Raw genomic sequence first — 22,681 nt, forward strand, 5'->3', positions numbered from 1 at the left:
GAAGGAGTGCACCAGTAGAACATCCTTCTCCATGAAGGAAACATAATTATGCAATTCCCTTATTAAAAACAGGAAACATACAATGCACCTTGGAACTCATGAAGGCAATAAAGACCTGCCTTCACCCTACCAGAGGAAGTAGAATCAGACAGCCAAGAACCAGAACAAATACACCACACAAGAAGGAATTGAACAGATGTCTCAGGACCATACCAACCAACTATCAGGTACATACCTGCCAACAGCAAAACACTTCCCATATAGGCCAAAAACAAAGGTCAAACCAGAAAGCAAAATATAGTGTTTTAAAGCTCACTTCATGTAGTTCTTCTACACATGCAAGCATAGCAACACAAGATAAGAGAACAAGTCTAATCATCAAGTCCAAACCCCAAAATACTTCTTTACTTAGGCCAGGCTATAAACCAACAGCCTTCCAACCAAGCATCAGTGTTAAAATTTGCATTTGTTGGAGTACATCAATCGGAGCTTGAAACGCCAGCAACAAAAGACTGCAATCCCACCTCCTACTGAATAGAAGATAAAGTTTCTTACCTGTCGGTGTAGTTTTGCAGCTTGAAGAATTTTCTGGATGCACATGCTGTGCATTATTCCGCCATCTAGTGGTTGGGTCCAGAATTTTTGTTTTTGTGCTTTTTGTTTTTTTGATGGAGGGTGTCGACATACCACCTTTTGGTGTCCCTCTGGTCGCCATCTTCTGATTCTTTTTTTTTTTTTTTAAAGATAACTTCCAGTTTGTTGCTGATTGTTTACCTTTCTTTATCCTGTATCATAAAAAAAAAAAATTTCTTTGTCTCATCTTCCTTGGTGGTGGAGGGTCAGTTTGCTGGTGAATCCAGAAAGTTATTCAAGCTGCAAAATGACACCGACAGGTAAGAAACTTTACGTTTTTCAGCATGAATCTTATCTGGATTCACATACTGTGCATAGATTTTGTGGCAGCTGGGTGGAAGATGAGCGTTGGTTTTTTAATAGATGCTGCAAGATTTTTTGTCCCACTTGCACTTCCTTATCCATTTGGATGTCCATGCAGTAGTGCTTTGTGAACGTGTGCACTAAGGACCATGTTGCAGCCATGCAGATGTCTTGAATTGGAGTATTTGCTAGAAAGGCAATAGCTGCTCCTTTCTTTCTTACTGAGTGAGCTTGTGGAGCTGTTTGCAATTGCTGTTCTGCTTGCTAGTGGCACAGTTGTATTTCTTGCCCAATCCACCGTGCAATTGTTTTCTTGGTTACTGGTCTTCCCAAGAAACTGTTTGCGAAGGATACAAAGACTTGCTTTGCTTTCCTGTATTCTTTTGTTCTTTCAATATCGTACATGACTGCCCTTCTAGTGTCAGTGTGCAATGCTCATTCTGCCTGGGTCTTTGGATTCTGGAAGAACGAATTCCACCTCTGAATTGCATTGCCCTCATAGATCTCACAGTTTCATTGCCATTTTTAAGTTGGTTAAGCGTGCCATCCACGGCGCTTCCAAAGAGCTGTTCCCCGTTGAATGGTGCGTTCAATATGTTATTTTGTACCTCTGGTTTGAACCCTGAAATCCACAGCCTTCTTTCTGTGATGCCGATCATCATTTGTCTGCTTGGTGTTTCTGCGGCATCTAGGGCAGATTTTAAGCACAAATTTACAATGTTTTTCCACTCTTCTACCAGGTGGCTTGCCCTTCGCTGATATTGCTCAGGTAGGTGGTTCAACAGATCTCCTACTTCCTCCCAGTGCTGGAATGCATGCCCGTTTAGTAAGACGTTGGAATTAGCGATGGCCACTGGTTTGCCGCGCTCCATTTGACCTTTCTGCCCATAAGGTCTATTCTTTTGCTTTCCTTGTCTGGTGGTGGACCAGTAGTGGTAGGTACATTAGCCCTTTTCCTGGCCATGGCTGGTATGATGGAGTCAGCTGTAACTGATCCCTTGATGTAAATTGGATCCTTAGAGGAGTGTTTATACTTTTTCTCCCCCCTAAGCGTGACTGCCTTACACGCTCCTTAAAAGCCTCATTCCCCTGGTCCAGAACACTTGGTAGCATGGGAAGGAATGGCTTCTTCACTGTGAAGGCATTTTGTCTCAAGTAAGAAACAATTGCAGATTTTCCTTTTCGAGTTGCACGCCACAGGTCTCTGCTGCTTTCTTGATGACCTGATTGTACATCCAAATGTCGTACGGAGGGGAAGGCCTTGAAGGATAGGTGTCAACAGCCTCCTCAGGCGAGTCCGTGTTGAGGTTGTGAGTCCGTAGCTCTTTAACATCTGAGGTTTCGTACTCCAATCCAAATTGCGGTTGTCGAATTCCTTCTTACATTGTAAGATGCTGGCCATTTTGACTTCGAGTCTTGTCTTGATTTTGATGCATCTTTTCCTTGATCGTTTTTAGACGTCTTGGTGTTTTCAAGGGTCTTTGCTCCTACGGAGTCCTTACCCAAGGATCCAACAGGTTGTTTTTCTGGGATGCAACTACAGTCGTCGAGTGCTTTGACGCCCATGCTCCCTTCGAGGCCCTTGAGTCTGATTTTGGGACTCATATACTGTCTTCGAGACAGATGGTTCTCTTACCTCCCACAAAGTTTTCTTTTCGACCTCCACAACTTGGATGTCAACATCTTTGTCGCCCTCTGGTCCTTCTGCAACATTTTCCTCCTCATCACTGGAGAGGCCCATGTCTCTCAGTGATGGTGCTGCACTCTGGCCTTGCATGTTGTAATTGGCTCTTCTCTGCCTCTCTCTTATTCTCAACGTCTTCTGGAGCACGCACTGCGTTGATCTTTGACGATCCACTGGTATGCAGAGATTGCAGTCCTTCTGGGTAAACGTATGGTGGCAATTAAGGCAAAACTTGGTGTCTTGTCCTTTACCATGTACAGGGGGACCCCTATACATGCATTTCCTGTACGGCATAGACAAAGCTGTCTTTTCCCATCTCTGCACCCTGCGGCACCTCGATTCAATGTGAGGTATCTTGATTCATCGTCTTCTTGACGTTTTTTTCCTGTTATTTTCGATTCTTGACTCCCAACTTTTTGGAGCTCCTTCCGCAACGATCAAGACCCAACGGCAGGAAAAACAAAGTCCAAAGATGGTGACCAGAGATGGGAGCTTCCGGAGGAAGCACACAGACGTCACAGAGGGGCACCAAATGGTGGTATGTTGACGCCCACCATAAAAAAACAACAACAAAAACGATGACAAATACAATAATTCTCGACCCAGCCACTAGATGGCGGAATAATGCATAGCATGTGAATCCAGAAAAGATTCACGTGGCAAAAGTTTATGGCCTCGAACTCGCTGAGCGACCACGAACAATTCATGGCACACAAGATCGAGCTGATGTACAATTCAAACCTCAGCGCTAGCAGGGTGGGCTTTAAATAATACTGGAAAAATAGCCCTCGTATGCATAAAGGCAGAAGGGAGGGTAATTGTGCCATTTCCTAAATATCGCCTATATTGTCGCTAATAGTATTTTGCCTAAGATCTGAAAGTGACAGTGGAAAGTAATTTTGGGACTAGACCGAGTGGTGTACAGGAACAGTCATATCCTCGAGTTCACTAAGAGAACAGGAGACAGAAATAAGCTATGAGAGTACAAATGTTACCTTTGCGGACATAATTAATGAAAAAGTTTTCCCTGAAGACAAAGGAGTTTCAAAGGAATCTGCGACCATTTCCTCATTGTTTAAAATGAGAGGTGAATAATTATGGTCTAAAATAGGAATACTTTATTCTTTTTTTGTTTGATTTGCTTTTTTCCAGGCAATGTCTTGGTTATAACCCCTTCGAGGCGCCAGTCGGCCAACGGCCATCGCGAGCACTATCTCCGTAGTGCTACGCACGTCCGTTGGCCGGCGCGGCCCCGCCCACTCAATTAAACAGCTGCTCCGCGGCAGAATTGCCACCGCGGTTAAGAACAAACTTGAAAATTCAAAGCCATTACTAAAATATAATAATAACCAAACACGAATTGCATGAAGTGCAATCTTACCTCCAGACAGGCAAGGTGAACGTCTTTTATAATGCAACCATCACTAGAACATACCAACTGCTTTAGCAGTAAACAGCCGAGCTCCAAAGTTGCAAGTCTGACTTTTCCATCTACAAAAAAATACAATACTTAGTATGCAGTTGACAAAAATCCAGTGTCATTAAACTGTAACTGTTTTCTTAGGTTACTCATATTTTTCCTAAACTGTGTTACCAGTCAGCTGGTTTCATCCACTACACACATGTGGAGAACCTACTAAATAGACATTTTATTTTCACAAGTGAACCATTTTAATGCTTTATGAAGCGTTTTCTTTCTAATGGATTTGGATTATCTACCAACCCACACCACAGTAGAAAAGGGGATGGCGTCAGAATAAAAATTAATCTTTTCCAAAAAGGGAGGGAGGGATAGCAAATTTTACAGCTTACATGAATATGGTTTGCATTTTTAACCTCAAAGATCCAAAGAAATATGAGATATACTCGCACAATGCGATTGAATTTCATTGAGTAAGCCGTTAGTTGTAAATCAACATTTTTGTAGAACAGAACAGCAGCAAGCGACAAGCGCAATAATCAATGTTAAAAACAAAATGACTGTATGTGAATTATGTGTGAAAAACCCATATTTACATAGATAATGCAGTATGAATATGACATAACTGCTGCTACCAAACTGCAAGACGGAACAAACAAAGCTCTGCGTTTGAAACACTAAATTGAAGTGTATTGCTGTTATGTACCAAGAACAAACAGTAGTAGTTGATTAGCAGTACGCTTTATATAGCAGAAACCAAGCTACAAAACTATGGAGGGCTGTACAGGAGAAGAGTATACAGCCTTGGAAATAGAGAGGGTGGATAGTCACTGCGCTCACTTGAAGCAAGCGCGGTTTTCACGACTGAAGGAGTGAAGAAATGAGGTATTTCAAAAAGGGACGTAGAGGGGTTGCTGGTTGAGCAGGAAGGGAGGTAGTGGGTATGTCAATTGTTATTGTTATTTAGTTCTTGAAAAGCCAAGTAGGGAAGACACATACATGATAAAAAGTGTTTGTCTGGGATGGGGAAGTAGGATGGCTCTTCAGTGGCTTTAGCTAGGGGTGGTTATATTGTGATGAAGTGCTGCTTTAACAGGTGGGTCTGAAGCTCTTTGAGGAGGTGGGGGTGGGGATGGCACCTATCAGATCTGAACTAAGAGCTCCTTATTGTGGACATCAGGATATCATGACCCAGCCGCATGGCCGAATGTACAGGGTACACGTTGACACATTTTATCAAAATTTGAGTAGTCATCTGCATATCTTCAGTAGACTGCTGCACATTAACTTATTTTAGCATAACTTTGATGCACACTAAGATGTAGGATAGCTCATCGCAATGAAGGAAACTAAGTTTGGGGAACCCTTTACATTGGTTAGATTAAAAAAAATTACAGAGCGGCACATCAAACAGTGTCATTAAACAGTACTGTCACCTTTGAATTTAGTAACAAAGTATTTCATTTCTTTACAGGGCAGAAATAAAACAAAAAATTGGGGAACGGGTGTGCCCAGCTGTAATGACAGATTGTGTAGGTAGATCGTGCACGCCAAAGATTACATGCATCTACCTTAATCCAATATCATAAAGTGAAGAGAATCCCTTGAGGCTGGCGATTAAACCCATGTTATACTGATTACAGCATAACTGTCAATTCATGGAAAAATGGTATGCGATACTTAAAAAAATGTTTATTGGATTTGATTCTATTACTAATTGAGGAGCTTTCTAAAACAATTCATGAACTAGAGGAGGGAATAGACACTGTGCGTCGATATCTATCCAGTGGAATGCCTCAGAATGAGTGGCAACTGCTACTTTAAGAATTGAATAAGAAATTGGATGTCTATGGAAAAGAAATGCAAGAAAATAAACTTGGGAAGTTTAAGCGCAACACTATCGACTACAAGCTCAATGAGGCATACACTTGGGCCGAAGTGCATGCCCAGTGTAGATTTACACGTAGGACCAATACATCATCAGAGGAGAGTGTCATGACTGATAGAGACATAGAAACTACAAGGGTTCTTCTAAAGACTACGCAATTGAGTTTGGTCACAACACAAAACATTTCAGGAGATAAAGAAGGATCTGGACATGCATCTTCGGTTTCTTTTTTTATCTCAAGCACCAGACGTGGAACAATCACCGGACCCAATTTCAAAGAAGTAGGCGGACCCACAAAAAACTCAGCGAGGACAAAGAAAAACTAAAGAAGATACTAAGGAGTCAGAACAAGACCTAGTGATTAATATTTCATCAATGCCACTTACGTCTCGGCAGAGAGAAGTACTCAATAAAGGAAGTTGTTTTGTCCCCACCTACAGAGGTTCACCGTTAGAAAATGAAGTTTCTTTGTTCATGAGAGTTTTGAGACTGAGGAATTTCTTCGAGAATGTAATTCCACCACAAGAACCTAAAGAAACCACACTTCCTGAATTTAAACCAAAAAGCACATTTGAAGCTCCTGTATCTCACAGAACATTGGACATTTTTGAATCCCTTGTGAAGAAAGATCTCAGCAAGCTTGATTACAAATAGGTGAAAAATCACAAGCAGAATTTTAGCAGGGCTGAAAAGAGAATCCTCTTAATGTTGGCCAGAAATCCCAAAATCACGTTTCAAAAAGCTGATAAAGGTGGAGCTCTAGTCATGGTGGATACCAAGCTTTATGAGAAATAAGTTGCACAACATGTTAAAGACGCTTCCGTATACATGCAACTAGCCACAGACCCCGCATTTGAAATCATCAACTTATTACAAAAGATACTACACAATGCATTAGACTTGGAGTGGATCAATGAAAACAAAAAATAATACTTAACACAATTTCCACGAAGACCCAAATTGTATATGCGCCCTACAATTCATAGGAGCAAACACGATCCTCCATTCCTACCAATAGTGTCAGGGTGCGGCGGCTGAATGTTTTAACACTTAGGTAAATTCATATTTACATTTTCGCAACCATTTGTACAATCGGGGCAAACATATATTCAAGACTCTACGGACTTTCTACAGAAATTGGAAGTGATTTCCCAGAAGAGGAGGGAAGACAGGTTGTTGTGCACGACTGACGTTGAATCATTATACAAGTACATTGCTCACTCAGAAGGATTGGAGGCCATCGAATGGACTTTACTCAAACAAAAATGCCTAGCTATAGGATAGCTTCTGTCCTTACTAACAATAACTCTCCTGTGCTGCAGTATCCTTTTGTTAACTGGAAGTGTGGTAACTGCCAACATACATTTTCCTACATGGGCATCTTAAGATGTTCACCACAAAATTTCACTTGCATGATAGGTCTCTTTGAACAAACAAAATCTTTCTTGTTGAGTTATTACATTTTTGCTTACACCATAGCCATTTTGAGTGGAACAAATAATTTTACCTTCAATTAAGTGGAACTTCTATGGGGTTTGTGGGAGCACCAACATACGCAAATACCTTTATGGCAAAATTTGAAGAACATCATGTTCTTCGTAATACACAATGGACTGATAATTTGCTAATCTTTTGTCGATACATTGATATCTTCATGGTTAGGACAGCGCCCAGAGGTAGCTCTACTTAACAATATCAGACAGCTAAATTCTAGAAATCCAAGAAATCTTTCTTGTTGAGTTATTACATTTTTGCTTACACCATAGCCATTTTGAGTGGAACAAATAATTTTACCTTCAATTAAGTGGAACTTCTATGGGGTTTGTGGGAGCACCAACATACGCAAATACCTTTATGGCAAAATTTGAAGAACATCATGTTCTTCGTAATACACAATGGACTGATAATTTGCTAATCTTTTGTCGATACATTGATATCTTCATGGTTAGGACAGCGCCCAGAGGTAGCTCTACTTAACAATATCAGACAGCTAAATTCTAGAAATCCAAGAATTCAATTCACTCATACAACCAGTAAAACTGGGGTAGCATTCCTGGACGTTTGGTTTGAAATCACTGAGAATGGCCTTCAAACCAGCATGTATAAAAATCACACAGACAATATTAACTCTTTTTTATTCACAGCTTCCACCCATTGAATCAGATTCGAAATTTACCCTAATCTCAGTTTCTAAGAGCAAGAAGACTTTCATCAGACATTTTCAAGTGTAAAAGAACCATAATGAGCCTCAAGGAGAATTACAAGATATGGGGATACCCGAATGAATTGCTAGATAATCTTGAACAGAGGGCACAAAGAAGAGAACCGTTGAACAGGATGGTATTTGTATCTAAATTTTCCAAGAAATCCAAGGAGATCAGAAACATTATAATGAAATGATGGGAACCCTGACAGCATGAGTCGGATTTCTACAATTTGTTTTTCCACAAACCTGTGTTTGCATACACAAGATCAAACAACATCATAGAATTACTATAAAAAAGACTGACCCTGAAGATATTTGCAATTCATTGCAACAACGTGATCACCGGAAACACATTAACTCATCCTGGCTCCGTTGAAAAAATGTATTTGCTCCATAATACAGACTGTAATTCCAGTCACGTCATTTATGCTATCAAATGCACTTGTGGCATGCTTTATTTTGGCAAAACTGAAAGGAGAGTTAAAGTAAGAATCACGAAGCATAAGAGCAGAATCCGCAATAAGGTCACTACTTCAAGTTTGGCAACACATTGGGTTGAATCCAGGCAAGCAATAGCACAAATGAAATGTAAAATTATTGAGAAAGTGCAAAACATCCCAGACAATTGTAAACGACTGCTTCAAAGTGAAACATTCTGGATCAAAAGACTTGACACCCTGAAGCATAAAGGGCTTTATGACAAATTGGAGAGGAGTTGCTTTTTATGATGTATCATAGAGTATGGTCAGTTTGGAACCGTCTTTCATGTGAGTACATTAGAACACCTCCCCGCAGCTCACATTCATCATGCTTATGGTTCATAATATACGTATAGATACTGAATGCATCCTGATGATGATCAGAGGAATTTTCATTAAAACGCAACACCATGTCTAGGCTATGGGTTATTATAAAAGTCACACTGCATGTGCGCCACCAGAATGACTATTTTACACTGGTGCTAATGACTTACGAGATTAAATTAGTATGATGCATTGGGTTACTATATGACGGACTAACTTGACTCCTCCCACATTGGACGATCACAGATTACGAGCAAAATGGTCATTCGTCTCGGGTTGTGAGATGATATGGTCATGGAACTTACAGTGACATAGGGTGATAAATGTGTAACGTAGTCTATTATGTGACTCCCGTATATATACATCTTTTCACTTTCTTGATATTTAACTGGCAATGGTACATTGTTGGCATAGTAGACTGCTTAAGATGGCGACAACTGGATCAGGTCTCACAGCAACACACGTTTCGTTGTTGTATGTTCTTGTAATCGGGGGTGAGCCTTTTTTTGCAGGTTTCATATAGAATTTTTTAATTCAGTTAAACATCCCATTTTTTGCCAGAATTTAACATTGGGGCAAGGCCAGTATATTTTGGAACTGTTGTAAGATGGTGACACTATTTTTCCAACTTTGAGAATATCTAACATGATCACGTGATTGATCACCTAACATGAGTAGCATGGATGAGGATGAAAAAACATGGCTACCTTTGGGTGATCACTGGAAGAGTCTTTGTTGAGGGTACTTCGACTTGCTGTGTTCGGTAAGAATTAATGGCTTTACAATCAGCAACCGTCATTTTGTGTAAAAATACAATTGTTTCTTAGCATCATCGTAATAAGTTGTTTTTGGTTTATGCCATTTTTAAGGGAAGGTATATCGACTTGAGGAGGTTTGTTTCGGTAAGAACTAACAGTTTTGTAACGAACGACCGTCAGATTGTGTTTTAAATACAAACTCTTCCCTTTTTTCCTTGTATCATTGTAATGAGCTGTATTCGGTTTATATTGTATTTGTAGGGAAGGCACACTGGTTAAAAATTGGCTTCAGGTATGTGATTAATACTATTTTGTAATTGTTGAGATACGCACTGTGTATTTTATGCAGTGGTTTCATTGTTCGTCTTCTCACCTACAGCGATAGTTACAAAGGCAACACTCATGGTGTAAAAGATAATTTTGAACTTTCTCTTCAGGAATGAGTAGTGCTGTTGAGACTTGAATCGTTATGGTGAACCTGGTCCTTAATTAGTTCTGATATCACAACAATTGGGGTGCTATAGCAATCGGGTTGTTTCTGATTCTCTATAATTTGCATGGCACGGGAGTGGTGGAGGAAGTTCTGAACGACAATTGACAAGACACGACATGGGTGCCTTCTCGATAACCTCAAAATATTTGAACATAGCTATGGTTGGTGATGAATCGTGCAACGTAATGAGATGCCGATCCTCGAAAGGGATGTGGGTCCCAAAATGCATTGGGCCTATGTGGACCACATCTAATGACACAAATAATTCTGTTGTTCTGATTATGTATTGAACATATTGCACATATCTAATAAGTGCATATTTGGAAAACAATTGAGATAAATTGTATTTTATATATTGATTTGAAATAGTGTATTAAAACAAGAGATTCAAGAAGAATTGTATATTTGTCTTAAAGACTGTTTGTATATCATGTATATGTTGTGCATATCTGTGTCCTAGAAGCCAGTTGACTTCTGGCCCCATATATCAGCTGTAATGACAGACTCATAAGTATAATTCTGAGATTCACTCAAAGCTCAAATTGCATATGATGCCAACACTGATACAGCTTTAGGTAAAACACAGGCAAAGCATAATTCACATGTTTACGCCCTATTTATGAGTTTTGGGGAGAGACCTGATCACAAACAGTAGTTATAGCAGGGTTCGGAATTCTGAATTGTGCTGAAACTTTAGCATAGAGATTTCCCCCAGGGTGGGATGTTTACCACCTGCGGTAATCTTACTGTGCAGAGAAATCTCACTGTGATAACAGAAAGGTCCTGTGGAAGCAGAGTGTTGGACTTGGCCCTTTCTAAAGTTCCATAAAACCTTTTGCCTTCCTCCTAGACTTTTTTCTGACATGGTGTTGCCAACTTCGATGCTTTGGGCACTTTGCCACTGCTGATCAGAGCCAAAGCGCAAGTACTCCCTGTGTAAAGTGTAATGGTAATTGGTTTTCCATGATTGGTATGTTTGCCTTACTAGTCAGGTCCCTAGTAAAGTGCACTATGTCTGCCAGGGCTGGTAATGCAAATGCTACTAGTGAGCCAGCAGCACTAATTGTGCCACCAACACAAATAGCCTAAAGAGAGAACTCAGGCCTGCCACTGTAGTGCCTGCACGCAGTTTGTTAAACTGCCATGTTGTCCTGACAAGTGCACCCACTTGCCAGGCCTTACCCTTCCCTTTTTATGCACATCAGACACCTCTTTGGTAGGCCCAAGGTACCCCCCTGGGCAGGGTGCAGTGTATGTGAAAGGTAGCACATGTACTAAGGTGTGTACCATGTCCTAACACTGGAACAACTCTCCAATTCGTTTTTTTTTACTGTTGAAAGGGCATCTTGCCCATAGGACAGAATGGGGAAGGCTGTGCAATATGTTTCCAGCCTATCTTCCCAAAGACATGAAGTTTAGTGTGCCTGAATTCACACTTTAATAACACATCTTTTTGTGAAGGTGGTTTTTGAATTGCGTGTTTAGAAACCACGCTTTTAGAAGTGGTTAGTTTTCTTGTTCTAACAATTCTGTGTGTGTCTACCTGGTTGTGGATGGTCTGTCTGGATTTGAATGAGTTAGGCTCTGGGGAATATCTTGACCCAGGGGAGGAGTAGGTGAGACAGCCACGGCTGACCTGCATCTGAAGTGTGGGGGGAGGAGTAGCTCCTGGAGGTGAAGAGGCCTGGGCTGCTGCCATAAATCAATGGCTCCATCTCCTGCTGAGTGATTGAAAATCCACACCCCCACAATCAAAGGAAGGAGGTGTCACTGACAGGGAGACTCCCAGAACTGATTTAGACAGGGGTCCGTGCCCCCTGAGCACAAAGACTTCAAAGGCTTTGAGGGGTATAAGTATTACATCTCCATGTGTTTGGGATGCAGTTAGTCTGGCTGGAGAGAATTGCTGCTGCTGGGCCCCAGGAGGAGACAGCCACAAGGTACTGCCTCCCTGCTGGAGGGCCCTGTGTGCTGGCCTGGACCCAGCTGTGCCCTGGGCTTTGGACTATAGCGCCTGGTGAGCGCTTTACTTCTATTCTGAAGAGTGCTGGGGCTTCACAGCGCAAAGCTGCAATCTTTTTTTCGAGGGAGTCTCGACGTGGGGACCCCCCCCCCCCCCCGCATTTTGCCAGGCGGAAGGGGAGCCTACCCTGCTTTATACATGTTTTAGAAGCGGGTGCCCACCCCGCGTTGTGGTGCCGATGGCGGGTGCCCACCCCGCGTGTTCGTGCTCTTGATAGCGAGAGCCCACTCCGCTTTTGGATTTATTTACGGGCGGATGCCCCCCCCCCCCCCCCCAGCCCCGGCACTGAGGAGTCGCCGAATTAAGGTGCTGCCGGGCCGCTGCGAGCGCGACCCAAAGTCAGGCAAAGCTGCCTGGTTGTGGGCGGGACCCCACGTCCGTGCAGGATGTTCTCAGAGGGAAGCTCCGGAGTCTTGGAGGCAGGGCTCCCACCGCCGCAGTGTGAGCCCTGTGTGTGGTGGATACAAAGGCCTGTGGAGATCACCGGTCATCAGAGGAAGCCGAGAGAGAGCACAGCTGAGCCCCGGTGAGTGGGGCCACATGGGAAGCAGCGCTGGGAGAGCCCAGTGAGGGGAGCCCCTTTTGAGGCACATTGTTGGTGCCAGGTTTTCCTGAGCGGCCCGCAGGAGAGCAGGCGCTTCAACGTTGAGAGCATTGTTGCAAAAGTCCCGGAGGGGGACGGAGAGGCTGTTGTGGCCAGTGCCTGCATTTATTTTCCACAGCTGCACTGCAGCAGCGCTGGCAGCTGCAATGTTGGGCACACTTGTTAGAAAGTCCCAGTGGGGACCCAGGAGGCTCAGTTGTGCCAACCCCCTTCTTTTCTTTCGGGGCATTTCGTTTATATTGAAAAGAAAGAAAGGGGTGAGTTACACTCCTGCCCTGCCCCAGCGCATTGCTCCCCTTTGTAGTTGCTGTTTTGGTAGCCCCAGGGCTTATTGGGAAGCCCTAAATACAAGCCCTGACATTTCTGGACAGAGGGCACCTTTGGGTACAGTGGAAGGCCAGTTGGCCTGGGTCCAGCGTTATGATGGTGATAGTTATTTACAACAAGGGGTGGTGAGGGACAGAGTCTCTGAATTAAGCAGAATACTCTCACCCAGTCAAGAGATCAGGGCTAGATCCAACACCGTTTTTTAGCTCATTACACCATCCCAGTTTCAGAACCTGGCTGTATGCAAATTAGTCTACTCCTGTCCCAGTGCATGATGGGAACAGGGCAAACCAAACTACAAAAGCCAATTCTTACACTGGGAAGGAAACAAGCTTCCGGGGACCGGTTTCTGGCATTACAGCCGTCTTCGGCCCGGCTTGCTTGAATCCTGATGGTGCAATGAGCAAGGGACTCATGTCTGAGTATACCCTTCCACGCTTAGGGTGGACAAAATTATTTACAACAAGGGGTGGTGAGGGACAGAGTCTCTGAATTAAGCAGAATACTCTCACCCAGTCAAGAGATCAGGGCTAGATCCAACACTGTTTTTTAGCTCATTGCACCATCCCAGTTTCAGAACCTGGCTGTATGCAAATTAGTCTGTTCCTGTCCCAGTGCATGATGGGAACAGGGCAAACCAAACTACAAAAGCCAATTCTTACACTGGGAAGGAAACAAGCTTCCGGGGACCGGTTTCTGGCATTACAGCCGTCTTCGGCCCGGCTTGCTTGAATCCTGATGGTGCAATGAGCAAGGGACTCATGTCTGAGTATACCCTTCCACGCTTAGGGTGGACAAAATTATTTACAACATGGTATATGATGGTGATAGGGCGCAAGGCCCTAATGTGAGTTATGCTAAGATGTTCATGCACCATGACTGATGCGTAATGTGTTTATGCTATGAGGTTTGGGCTAATGTGTTTATGCCTAATGTCATGCTATGAGATATCTTAGGATGGGGTCTACTGCTAATGTCATTATGGTACCAGTATTTACTGGTTGTGATTTATATTTACTACCTGCATTCTGCTGGTTCTGATCGTGGACCGATTGGTCTGGTCCTGTATGTAATCCCATGTGAATATTGCCAAGAGCCAGCTGGCACAGTGTATATTGTGTGATTACTATTCTAATGTGTTTTGGATAATACAAAGGCTATTTTTATATATAACCTTGTGTGGAGTTTCTTTTGTGGTGTGCCTAGTGTGTTGCTGCTGTGTGCGTGTGTGTTGTGCAAACGCTTTACACATTGCCTCGGGGATAAGCCGGACTGCTCGTGCCAAGCTACCAAGGAGGTGAGCAGGGGTTATCTTCAGCGTGAAACTCCCTTGACCTAACTAGAAGCAAGGGTCCCTATTTGGATTAAGGTACCTACCTCAGCCAACTGGAGACCCCCAATTCTAACACTGGTTGTCAGTGGTGAGGATATGACTTGCGTTTGCGCAGTACCACAGCGACAACTGGTTGCACTACAAACTCTGCATTTAGATACTCACAGGTTTGGGGATTATTTTTCCTGAGTTTTATTTTTCTCCTGAGAAGTGTCATTTCTGAATTGTGTACTCTTGCTTCAGCTCAGACGCCTAGGAGTCTGGTGTTGCACTGGTGGGGGGTTGTGTGCTTTGCCAGAATGGGACCTACCTTTAAAGTACATGATCTGTTGAACTACAGTGTATCGGAGCTGCGGGGGTTCTGCGGGGAGAGAGAGACATAGCGGTGAGTGGGGAAGACACTCAGCTATTCCTTCAGAAAACCCTGCTACATTGGCAACAGGATAGCTGGAGCCAGACTGACAGGGCCCAGGCCACCCAACAAGAGGGTGGTGGGTCAGAGGGTGGCCCTGAAGAGTCTGACGAAGAGGAAAAACATGACAGGGCAGGGATGCCAATAGGTAGTGAGGATCCCATAGATTGGGAGTCCCTTGCTGCGTCAAGTGCCGGGGGCAGTGCCTCATCCCTTTCCCTGTCCCCAGAGGAGTGAATGGATAGGAGGGAGGAGAGGGGGCATCAGCTGGCTATAGCGAAGTTCAAATTGGAGCATGCCTTGGGGCTAGCACAGCTGGATGTGGGGCACAGGCAGGTCCAGAGAGCCTTGGAGGAGAAAAAAGCAGTGTGTGCTCAGGATTTGAGTCTCAAGGAGTTAGTCCTTGAAGAGAAGAAGCTGGTGACTGAGAGGGTCTTAGCGCAGGAGAGAATGGCCGAGGCGGAGAGGTCCTTCGTCAGAGAGAAACTAACTCGGGAGAGTCGGTTATCCCCCGAGTGTAGTTAGAGTGTTCTGGATCCAGTGGTGGCAGCGAGCAGGAGTCCAGTACAGGGAGTCCCCTCCCCGAGCCCAGAAGACGGTACCTAGTTCCCGGGAGGAAGGTTTCACACCTGGGGGGGGGGGGGGGGGGGGGGGGGGGAGTTTGTTCTAGATTAAGATTCCGGGGCAGTAGGAAACGGTCTCACCAGTCTTGGGGGGAGTTTATGGATGGATGTTGTGATGCACTTGAAAAATGGGTGACGGTAAGCGCAGCGAATTAATCTGAAGGGCTGACTAGAAGCAAGGGTCCCGATTGGGACTAAGATACCTACCTAAGCCAACAAGAGACCCCCAGTTCTGACACAGAGTAAAAGAGATAACCTAGTGTGGTATCTTCATCCCTATACCATGCATTCTCTCCTCAGTTTATGTTCCCTGCTGCTCAGCCAGTGTGAGTGTGATGTAATTAGAATGCTGATGTGGGCCTGGATGAGTACATTTCAGTTGGAGTGCATGGTCGGAGCAGCAAGGATGCTGCTACCGGTGAGGCTTCCTTATCATCCTTACCTGTAAACTGAGACTCCTATCTAAAGAATAAACCTGATCTTGCTTCACCTATACTACTGGATACCCTGCTTCTTCATTTACCACAACAAGCAGAAAAATTACCTAGTGTGATGAAAAGGTTACTGCTGGAACAGGAGAGAAGAGATCGAAACTTAAGAATCCTAAACATAATACTTTTAGAAATTGCAGTCTGAAAGAAAATAACGCTGCGGTGCGGCCCTAAAAGCCCCACCGCAGTCACTTTACATCCGACAGCCTACAGTATAGGGCGTTCAATCTTCTTTTCATCAATTTTGTTCAGCAAGTGTACTTTCAGTGCTGATGTTAAGTGAACCTGCAGCTCACTGGGTCAACACTTACAGTGAGTTGGCTGCGAGTACTCCGAAACAAGGAAGTTACACCATACTGGATAAAAGACCAAAGAGCACTGAACCAGTGGCTTGTGGGCATTTGACCCCTTTGTCTGGTGCCTATGTGAGTGTACTGAAACTCTGCATGTTGTCTGCCCTGCCTGTCTACCCTGCTGAGACAAATGTAAGCACGTGTAGGGGCACACTGAGGACATAGGTCTGATTTGATATTATCTTGCAGCCTGGTAACTGATTACTACGAAATCTACCATTGGGCTTGTAAGCTGCTGCATTATTTGTTTTAATGGGGCCTGTGCGGTCTTCTCACTTAAACTTTAGCATCCATTTTAGACTTTGGGAGCGGATGCCTCTATACTTGTAGAAGCGTCTGCGCTCTTACAATTAAGGATCCAATGTGCCACTTGTAAAGCCCTGGTGGGTTGGAGTGAGATTCTCCCCTGACACGCGAGTGTTAAGTGCAGCCACGAGCAGAGAAGATCACGGGCAGTGAGAGCAGTCATCTATTGTGTCTGGCTGTAGATGCGCAGGCACATGTGAAGCACTGCTCTTCATTGTTTCAGCTGATTTTGTGACGTTTTCCTGTCACGTGGACATGTAGTCGTGGGAGTGGATACAACGTGCGCTGAAGATTCTAGAGCACTATCTGCATTTGGCAACAGGCATGACCTAGCAACAGGCCCAAGATTCCTACATTCCTTTTTGCTAATCACAGCACTGTCGTGATGCACCCTAGTTACTTTGCAACTTTCTCCACAGTATCTATACAGCAATCTTAAGTCTTTTTTTCTGAGCTGGTACACTGCCATTAAAAATCGGTCAAAAGTCATGCTCCAAGTAGAATGAACACCCATGCTATGTACTTTCCTTGGTGATCCCTATGATGCAGTCGTTGGACCAGGTAGAACTGTGTGTGACGCAAGAGTTTCCCAGGCAACGTTTCGTTTCTGAACCTATGGTGTCTTACAGTGGACTTTATTTGTCGTCACAGCTACAGTGACCGCTTGAGCAGCAGTGCCTCAGTCTTCCATGCGCGGGAGGAGTGCAACCTAGGCTAGCAAGCAGAGCTTTCATGGTGATGCGCACAGCTTTCACAATAACATTTAAAGGGATTTTCTGCCTACTTCTTTATACTATGCTTATGATCTAAGCTGGTCAGCTGTGCACTGCATTTACTCAGTGTGTGATTGATAATTTAAATGGTGCATTTTATCCCTAGGTTCCTAAGAAGTAAACCTGGGTGGTGTTTGTGTGCTATGCAGTATACAGTGTGTGTTGCACCTTATGCAAATCTTACTTGTTGTTGCTTTTTGTGGGAATTATGCTACTTATCCATATGTTATTTACTTTTACTTTAGCTGGGGAAGGTTTATTGCATCCCAATCAATTCTTACATTACCTGTTGATGGGGCAAGGCTTCAACAACCCAAACCGTACTTACTTACAGTTGCTGGTGTTGGGCTTTTGTGTTGCAGCCCAAACCATTTTTGCATTTACATATTATGGGGTATGTGTCTTGTACCTAAATGTTGCTTTGTGTGGGGCTTGTTAGTTACTACCCAAGCAAAACTTAATTTATAACTATTTACAGTTGTTGGTGATGGGGCATTTGTTTTGCTCTCAAACCTTTTCTTTGGGGCATACAGGTTGCACTCGCAAGGGCATATGTTTTGCTTGCGTCAGGAATATGGCATCCATTGGGGCACACATATTGCACCCTTGTGCTATGTTGTGGTGATGGGGCATTTGTTTTGCACTCAAAAGTTTTCTTTGGGGACTATGTGTGGGAGGGCATATTTTCTGCTTGTGACAGGTATATGGCATCTGTTGGGGCACACGTATTGCACCCTCATGTTATGCTGCAGAGTCAGCGACTCTAATGCGAGGTGTCACTTTTGTATGACCTCCTCTATATTTTAATGTCGGCTGAGGGGGAAGAGTGTGGGTGTTTCTCCCGAGTGATGCATTTATGTGTTACTCTTAACCTTGTATCCCTATTTTATTCTCCCGCCCTTAAATTTTTATGTATTGCATTATTAAATTTGTACTTCCTAGCTTTGGTCTCATTTTAAGGATTTTGAGTATTAATGTCTGACCTGGATTGCCATCTTTTATTTTTTCAGTAAAGAATGGAGGTGTGTGGTACCTTCATACCTATGCCATGCTTTCTCTACTCAGTTTATGTCCTGTGCTGCTCAGCCAGTGTGAGTGTGATGCAATTAGAATGCTGATGTGTGGCTGGATGAGTGAATGTCAGTTGAAAGTGCATGGGCTGAGCAGCAAGGAAGCTGCTTCTGGGTGGAGCTTCCTTATACTGATCTTTACCTGTAATCTGAGACTCCCATTTTAAGAATAAATTATCTTGTTTCACCTATACTATTGGCTACCCCGCATCTTTATTTACCACACCTATCTCATTAAAATGAAAGGGTTGTCTCCCTTTTAGAAGTGCTAAAGCAGTGCCAAAGTTCCTCTTTCCCCTCTACCTTTATCTGCCATTCAGTTGCAGTGCCTGATAGGTGTAGTGGTGCTACAGAAAGGTGCTATAGAAAAATGATCAGTAATGTAATTTGGCCCCCACATCCCACAGGCACCCAAGTAAATATATGGTCACTAACTCAGCTGACAATTATACAAGGCGCATGCTCACAGTAGAACTTACTTTTAGTTCAGGGATGTTTGGACACAGAAGCGCATGTGCGAGACTGGCAAGGTATATATACCTGTGTCGAGGGCTGCCAGCAAAAAGGACTTCACAAGTGCCATAAAGAGAACAATTAAAAAGCAGTATCCATTAAAAGCATAACTATGACTACACATAAGAATTATTTACTTTTTAAGGGGTGAATTTTTAGAGAGGCAAGCAAGCCTAACAGCCTAGTTGTTAGGTTGAGCCTAGAGTCAGTACGAATGCGCTGCTCTGCGAGACTTGTTGTAGTAGAGTATGGAATAGGAGCTCCACGCCCCCATTGTGTCATTGTCCTTCGTAAAAGCTGACTTCTGATTAGCAAATAGTCTTGTTAGTCCCTCCTTAGTATCAGCTTGTCTTCATTTGAAACCTCCCATGGCGACAGGCCCTTTTACTTCGGTTGTTACACGGTACGTGTTATTTAGGATTGTAAGCACTTTTTTTTTGCTTTGCCTCGGCTTGTGTACCAGCACAGCGGCCGCTTCATGGACACTGCACTGTACGTTTTGGATATTCATTCCTCGGTCAAATGCAGCATGTCAATGAAGTTTTATGTATTTATGAACGGCGCTGCTTTGACTTCAAGCACAGCCCTTTATTGATTTATAAACGGCGCCGCTACCAATTTACATTTAAGAAGCAGAGGTGAGTGCTGCGCTTAAACATACACTTTTGTTTCTGCACCGCACAGGCCAGCAAGTGTGGATTTACAGCACAGCCCCTCCCCACTCCCCATTCCCCCTGCCAATGATAAGCATGAAACAAAAACAGAAAACTAGCATTTGCAATATGTCTCACATTTACGCGAGTTTAAGCTATTGGCATTGTAAATGACAATGCCTTTTATTTATGTTTTAAAAACCAAAACATAAATAAAAGGCATTGTCATTTACAATGCCAATAGCTTAAACTCGCGTAAATGTGAGACCTATTGCATTGCAAATGCTTGTTGTGCTAGACTATCAGGAACAATCGCTTCACTGTAGAGCATGTTGCCTTTAATATGCTACTATTTTTAACGTGGGTAAAACGAGTTATAGCCTGAGCTGCTAGTAATATCCCAGCGTATGCCTGCCTTCATGAAAAAACATCACTGTAATGGAAGGAGAATAGGGTTGGCAAGAGGTTAGCTTTCTGCTGTGCTCTTTATTTTTCTTCTGAATTTTCAAGAAAAAGCTTGAAACTCACGTTATGTGGCTCAAGCCGCATTAGCGATGGGACATCTGATGGAAGCAAATAACATTAAAAAAAAGAAAGAAGCTAGAACTAGTGTTCCTTTTTGAGGAAACAAAACAGTCTTATACAAAATCTGAAACAAGGAAAAGAGTAAACGTCATTGAACTATGAAGACCACCAATATATAGCTTAACAGAGCTTTTAAAACTATTTATTAAGCTCTCAACTGATTTTTAAATGAAATATCATACAGATACCTGCTTGAGCAGCTTGACTCAGGATCCTAATGAGTCGTTCTGCCAGTGCTTGGTTGTAGGAGTTCTTCTCTTTCATAACCTGAACCGGAAGATGGATTCTCTCCAATTTGATAGGGTTTATTCCTGGGAATAAAATATGGCTCACATCAAAAACTGGCCACAAAAACGCAGCCTTGCCAGCAATAAAACAAAATTCAACTTGTACTACTGAGCTTAAAAAAGTTTGGGTTCTAATTTTTGTCAATTTACTGTACATGAAGTCCACAAGCAAGGCCAACTTGAAGGAGAGGGGACATAAAACAAGCAGTTTACTCAAGGTTGTCAGTGATTCAATATAACAGGTTAGTAAAGTAAACGCAGTACATGGCTTATATTTCAATTACCAGATTGTCTTTCTCTTTCATAGAATAGCAGGAGAAAGACTATCTACCTGTGGCAATGGTTCTGTAGCTGGCGTGTTATTTAGAGCATTTTACCCAAACCCGTCCAGCTTTGCTAAGGAGTGTTCTGATTCCCTCTCCCATAACCCACACTCCACTGCGCTTAATGGAATCAGTGTCTGCTAGTACACATGTATTGCCAAGTCATATAGGGGGGTTTGAACAGCCCTCCGTAACCATTGTTCTGCTATTGCGCCATTCACATTTTTCTTCTGCCCACTACAGCATTTAGCATACAGCATGGTGGAGTGAGTCAGCCACTTCAGCAATTATTGGCTAACTTGGGCGATGGCATGGTGCTCATTCAGAAGAAACATATTCACAAACAAAGTAGTTCCCTTCAGTGTTAGGACAATTATGTAAATGTAAATGTAAATGTATTGCGACTTATATAGCGCACGTATCACCCGAAGGCATCAAGGCGCTTGCTTAGGGAACCCATCCTGGTATTCCCCTGTGAGATACCCCGGCAGGGTATCACAAGGTGAAAGCCAGGCATCCCGCCGCGAGGGGCCGTAGTGGAGATTAAGCAAGCTATTGCCCAGAGTCGCAGAGTGTGACCCCGTGAGTCGAGTAGGCACCGGAGTGAGAATTGTCGAGTCCGTGGAATTTTTGAGCCCGAGACCCGCCGAGGCGGGGAATCGAACCCTGGTCCACGGCCGATCTCAGCTTCTGGGTCTGCCGCCTCTAACCACTGAGCCACGCTTCTTATGGGAATGTGTGCTTTTAGAGACCAAAAAACATTTTTGCTTTTAGCAATTTTTTTCATATTGAGGGCCCAGCATCTCCTTGAATAATAAAGTGTAGTAAAATATGACAAAATAATTGTTGACAAACCCAAAAGGCTGGCAGACAACGCCAGACAAATGGAATTGACATTTTGTTTTAAACATGAAAATGACAAGCAAAAATTTACTAACATTATTCTTGCTTACTTAATTGGTTAGAACAGAAGGAAGTTAGACAGCTCCTGGGCCGAAAGCACATGCTACTGAGACGTGTATCCAAGCAAAAATCTAAAATGCAATTTAAATGGTTAATGCACTCGAAGAAATGTTGATGAGAAGGTCACATGCTGGAAACGTCAGAATATAACTTGGTGGTGAATGGGTGTTGATAGAAATGGAGTCTCTAGTTGGCAATGGTTTGCACCCTGTCCCAGTAGGGACCCTCCCTCTAGTTAGGGGAAAGGAGTCACACAACTAAAATAACCCATGCACGCCCCCTTGGCAGCTTGGCACGAGCAGAAAGGCTTATCTCTGAGGCAATGTGTAAAGCATTTGTACCCCCAAATCAGTAATACTGTGAAAACACTACAAAAAAGCCCTCACCAGTTTAGAAAAATAGCCAATATTTCTCTGAATAAAATCAGACCAAAACGACAAACATCCAACATAAACATGTCAAAATTTCACTTTGACAAGATTAAGCAAGTTCAGTCTATTCACTTTCAGGACAGAAGTAGTAAGCAATAGGCCAGTACAACAAAGTAATTGGCAGAGTGGCAGTTCCTCCTACAGCATTCAACTCTTTTTCCAGGCAGAATGTCCTCAGTCTAGAAGTGTTCTATTTTAGGGTGTCATAGGTCCAATACTTATAACCCTTTCTGTCTTGTAGGCAAACGTCATAGGAAAGTCTTTGTAGTGCACAAGACCCTGCCTTTCCCTGACCTGGCTCCAAACACACTGCAGGGGGTGGAGACAGCTTTGTGTGAGGACAAACACAGCCCTAATCAGGTGTCAGTGGCAACTCCTCCCAACACTCTAGCTCAGGAAGAACCACCAGACTGGTGATGGCCC

General features: G+C 43.4%; 1 protein-coding gene across 3 annotated transcripts in view; it reads right to left on the reverse strand.

Moving 5' to 3' along the window:
- CLEC16A (C-type lectin domain containing 16A) overlaps nt 1-22,681 on the reverse strand; it is a 654,120-nt gene that overhangs the window by 370,021 nt on the left and 261,418 nt on the right. For all 3 annotated transcript variants that reach the window (XM_078663155.1, XM_078663154.1, XM_078663156.1), the window contains exons 13-14: nt 20,443-20,565; nt 4,002-4,111 (exon numbers count right to left, since the gene is read on the reverse strand). In XM_078663155.1, coding sequence (XP_078519281.1) covers nt 4,002-4,111; nt 20,443-20,565 — 233 coding nt within the window. The remainder of the gene's footprint in view (nt 1-4,001; nt 4,112-20,442; nt 20,566-22,681) is intronic.

This window comes from Lissotriton helveticus, chromosome 10 (genome assembly GCF_964261635.1).
Source record: "Lissotriton helveticus chromosome 10, aLisHel1.1, whole genome shotgun sequence".
Lineage (NCBI taxonomy): Eukaryota > Metazoa > Chordata > Amphibia > Caudata > Salamandridae > Lissotriton > Lissotriton helveticus.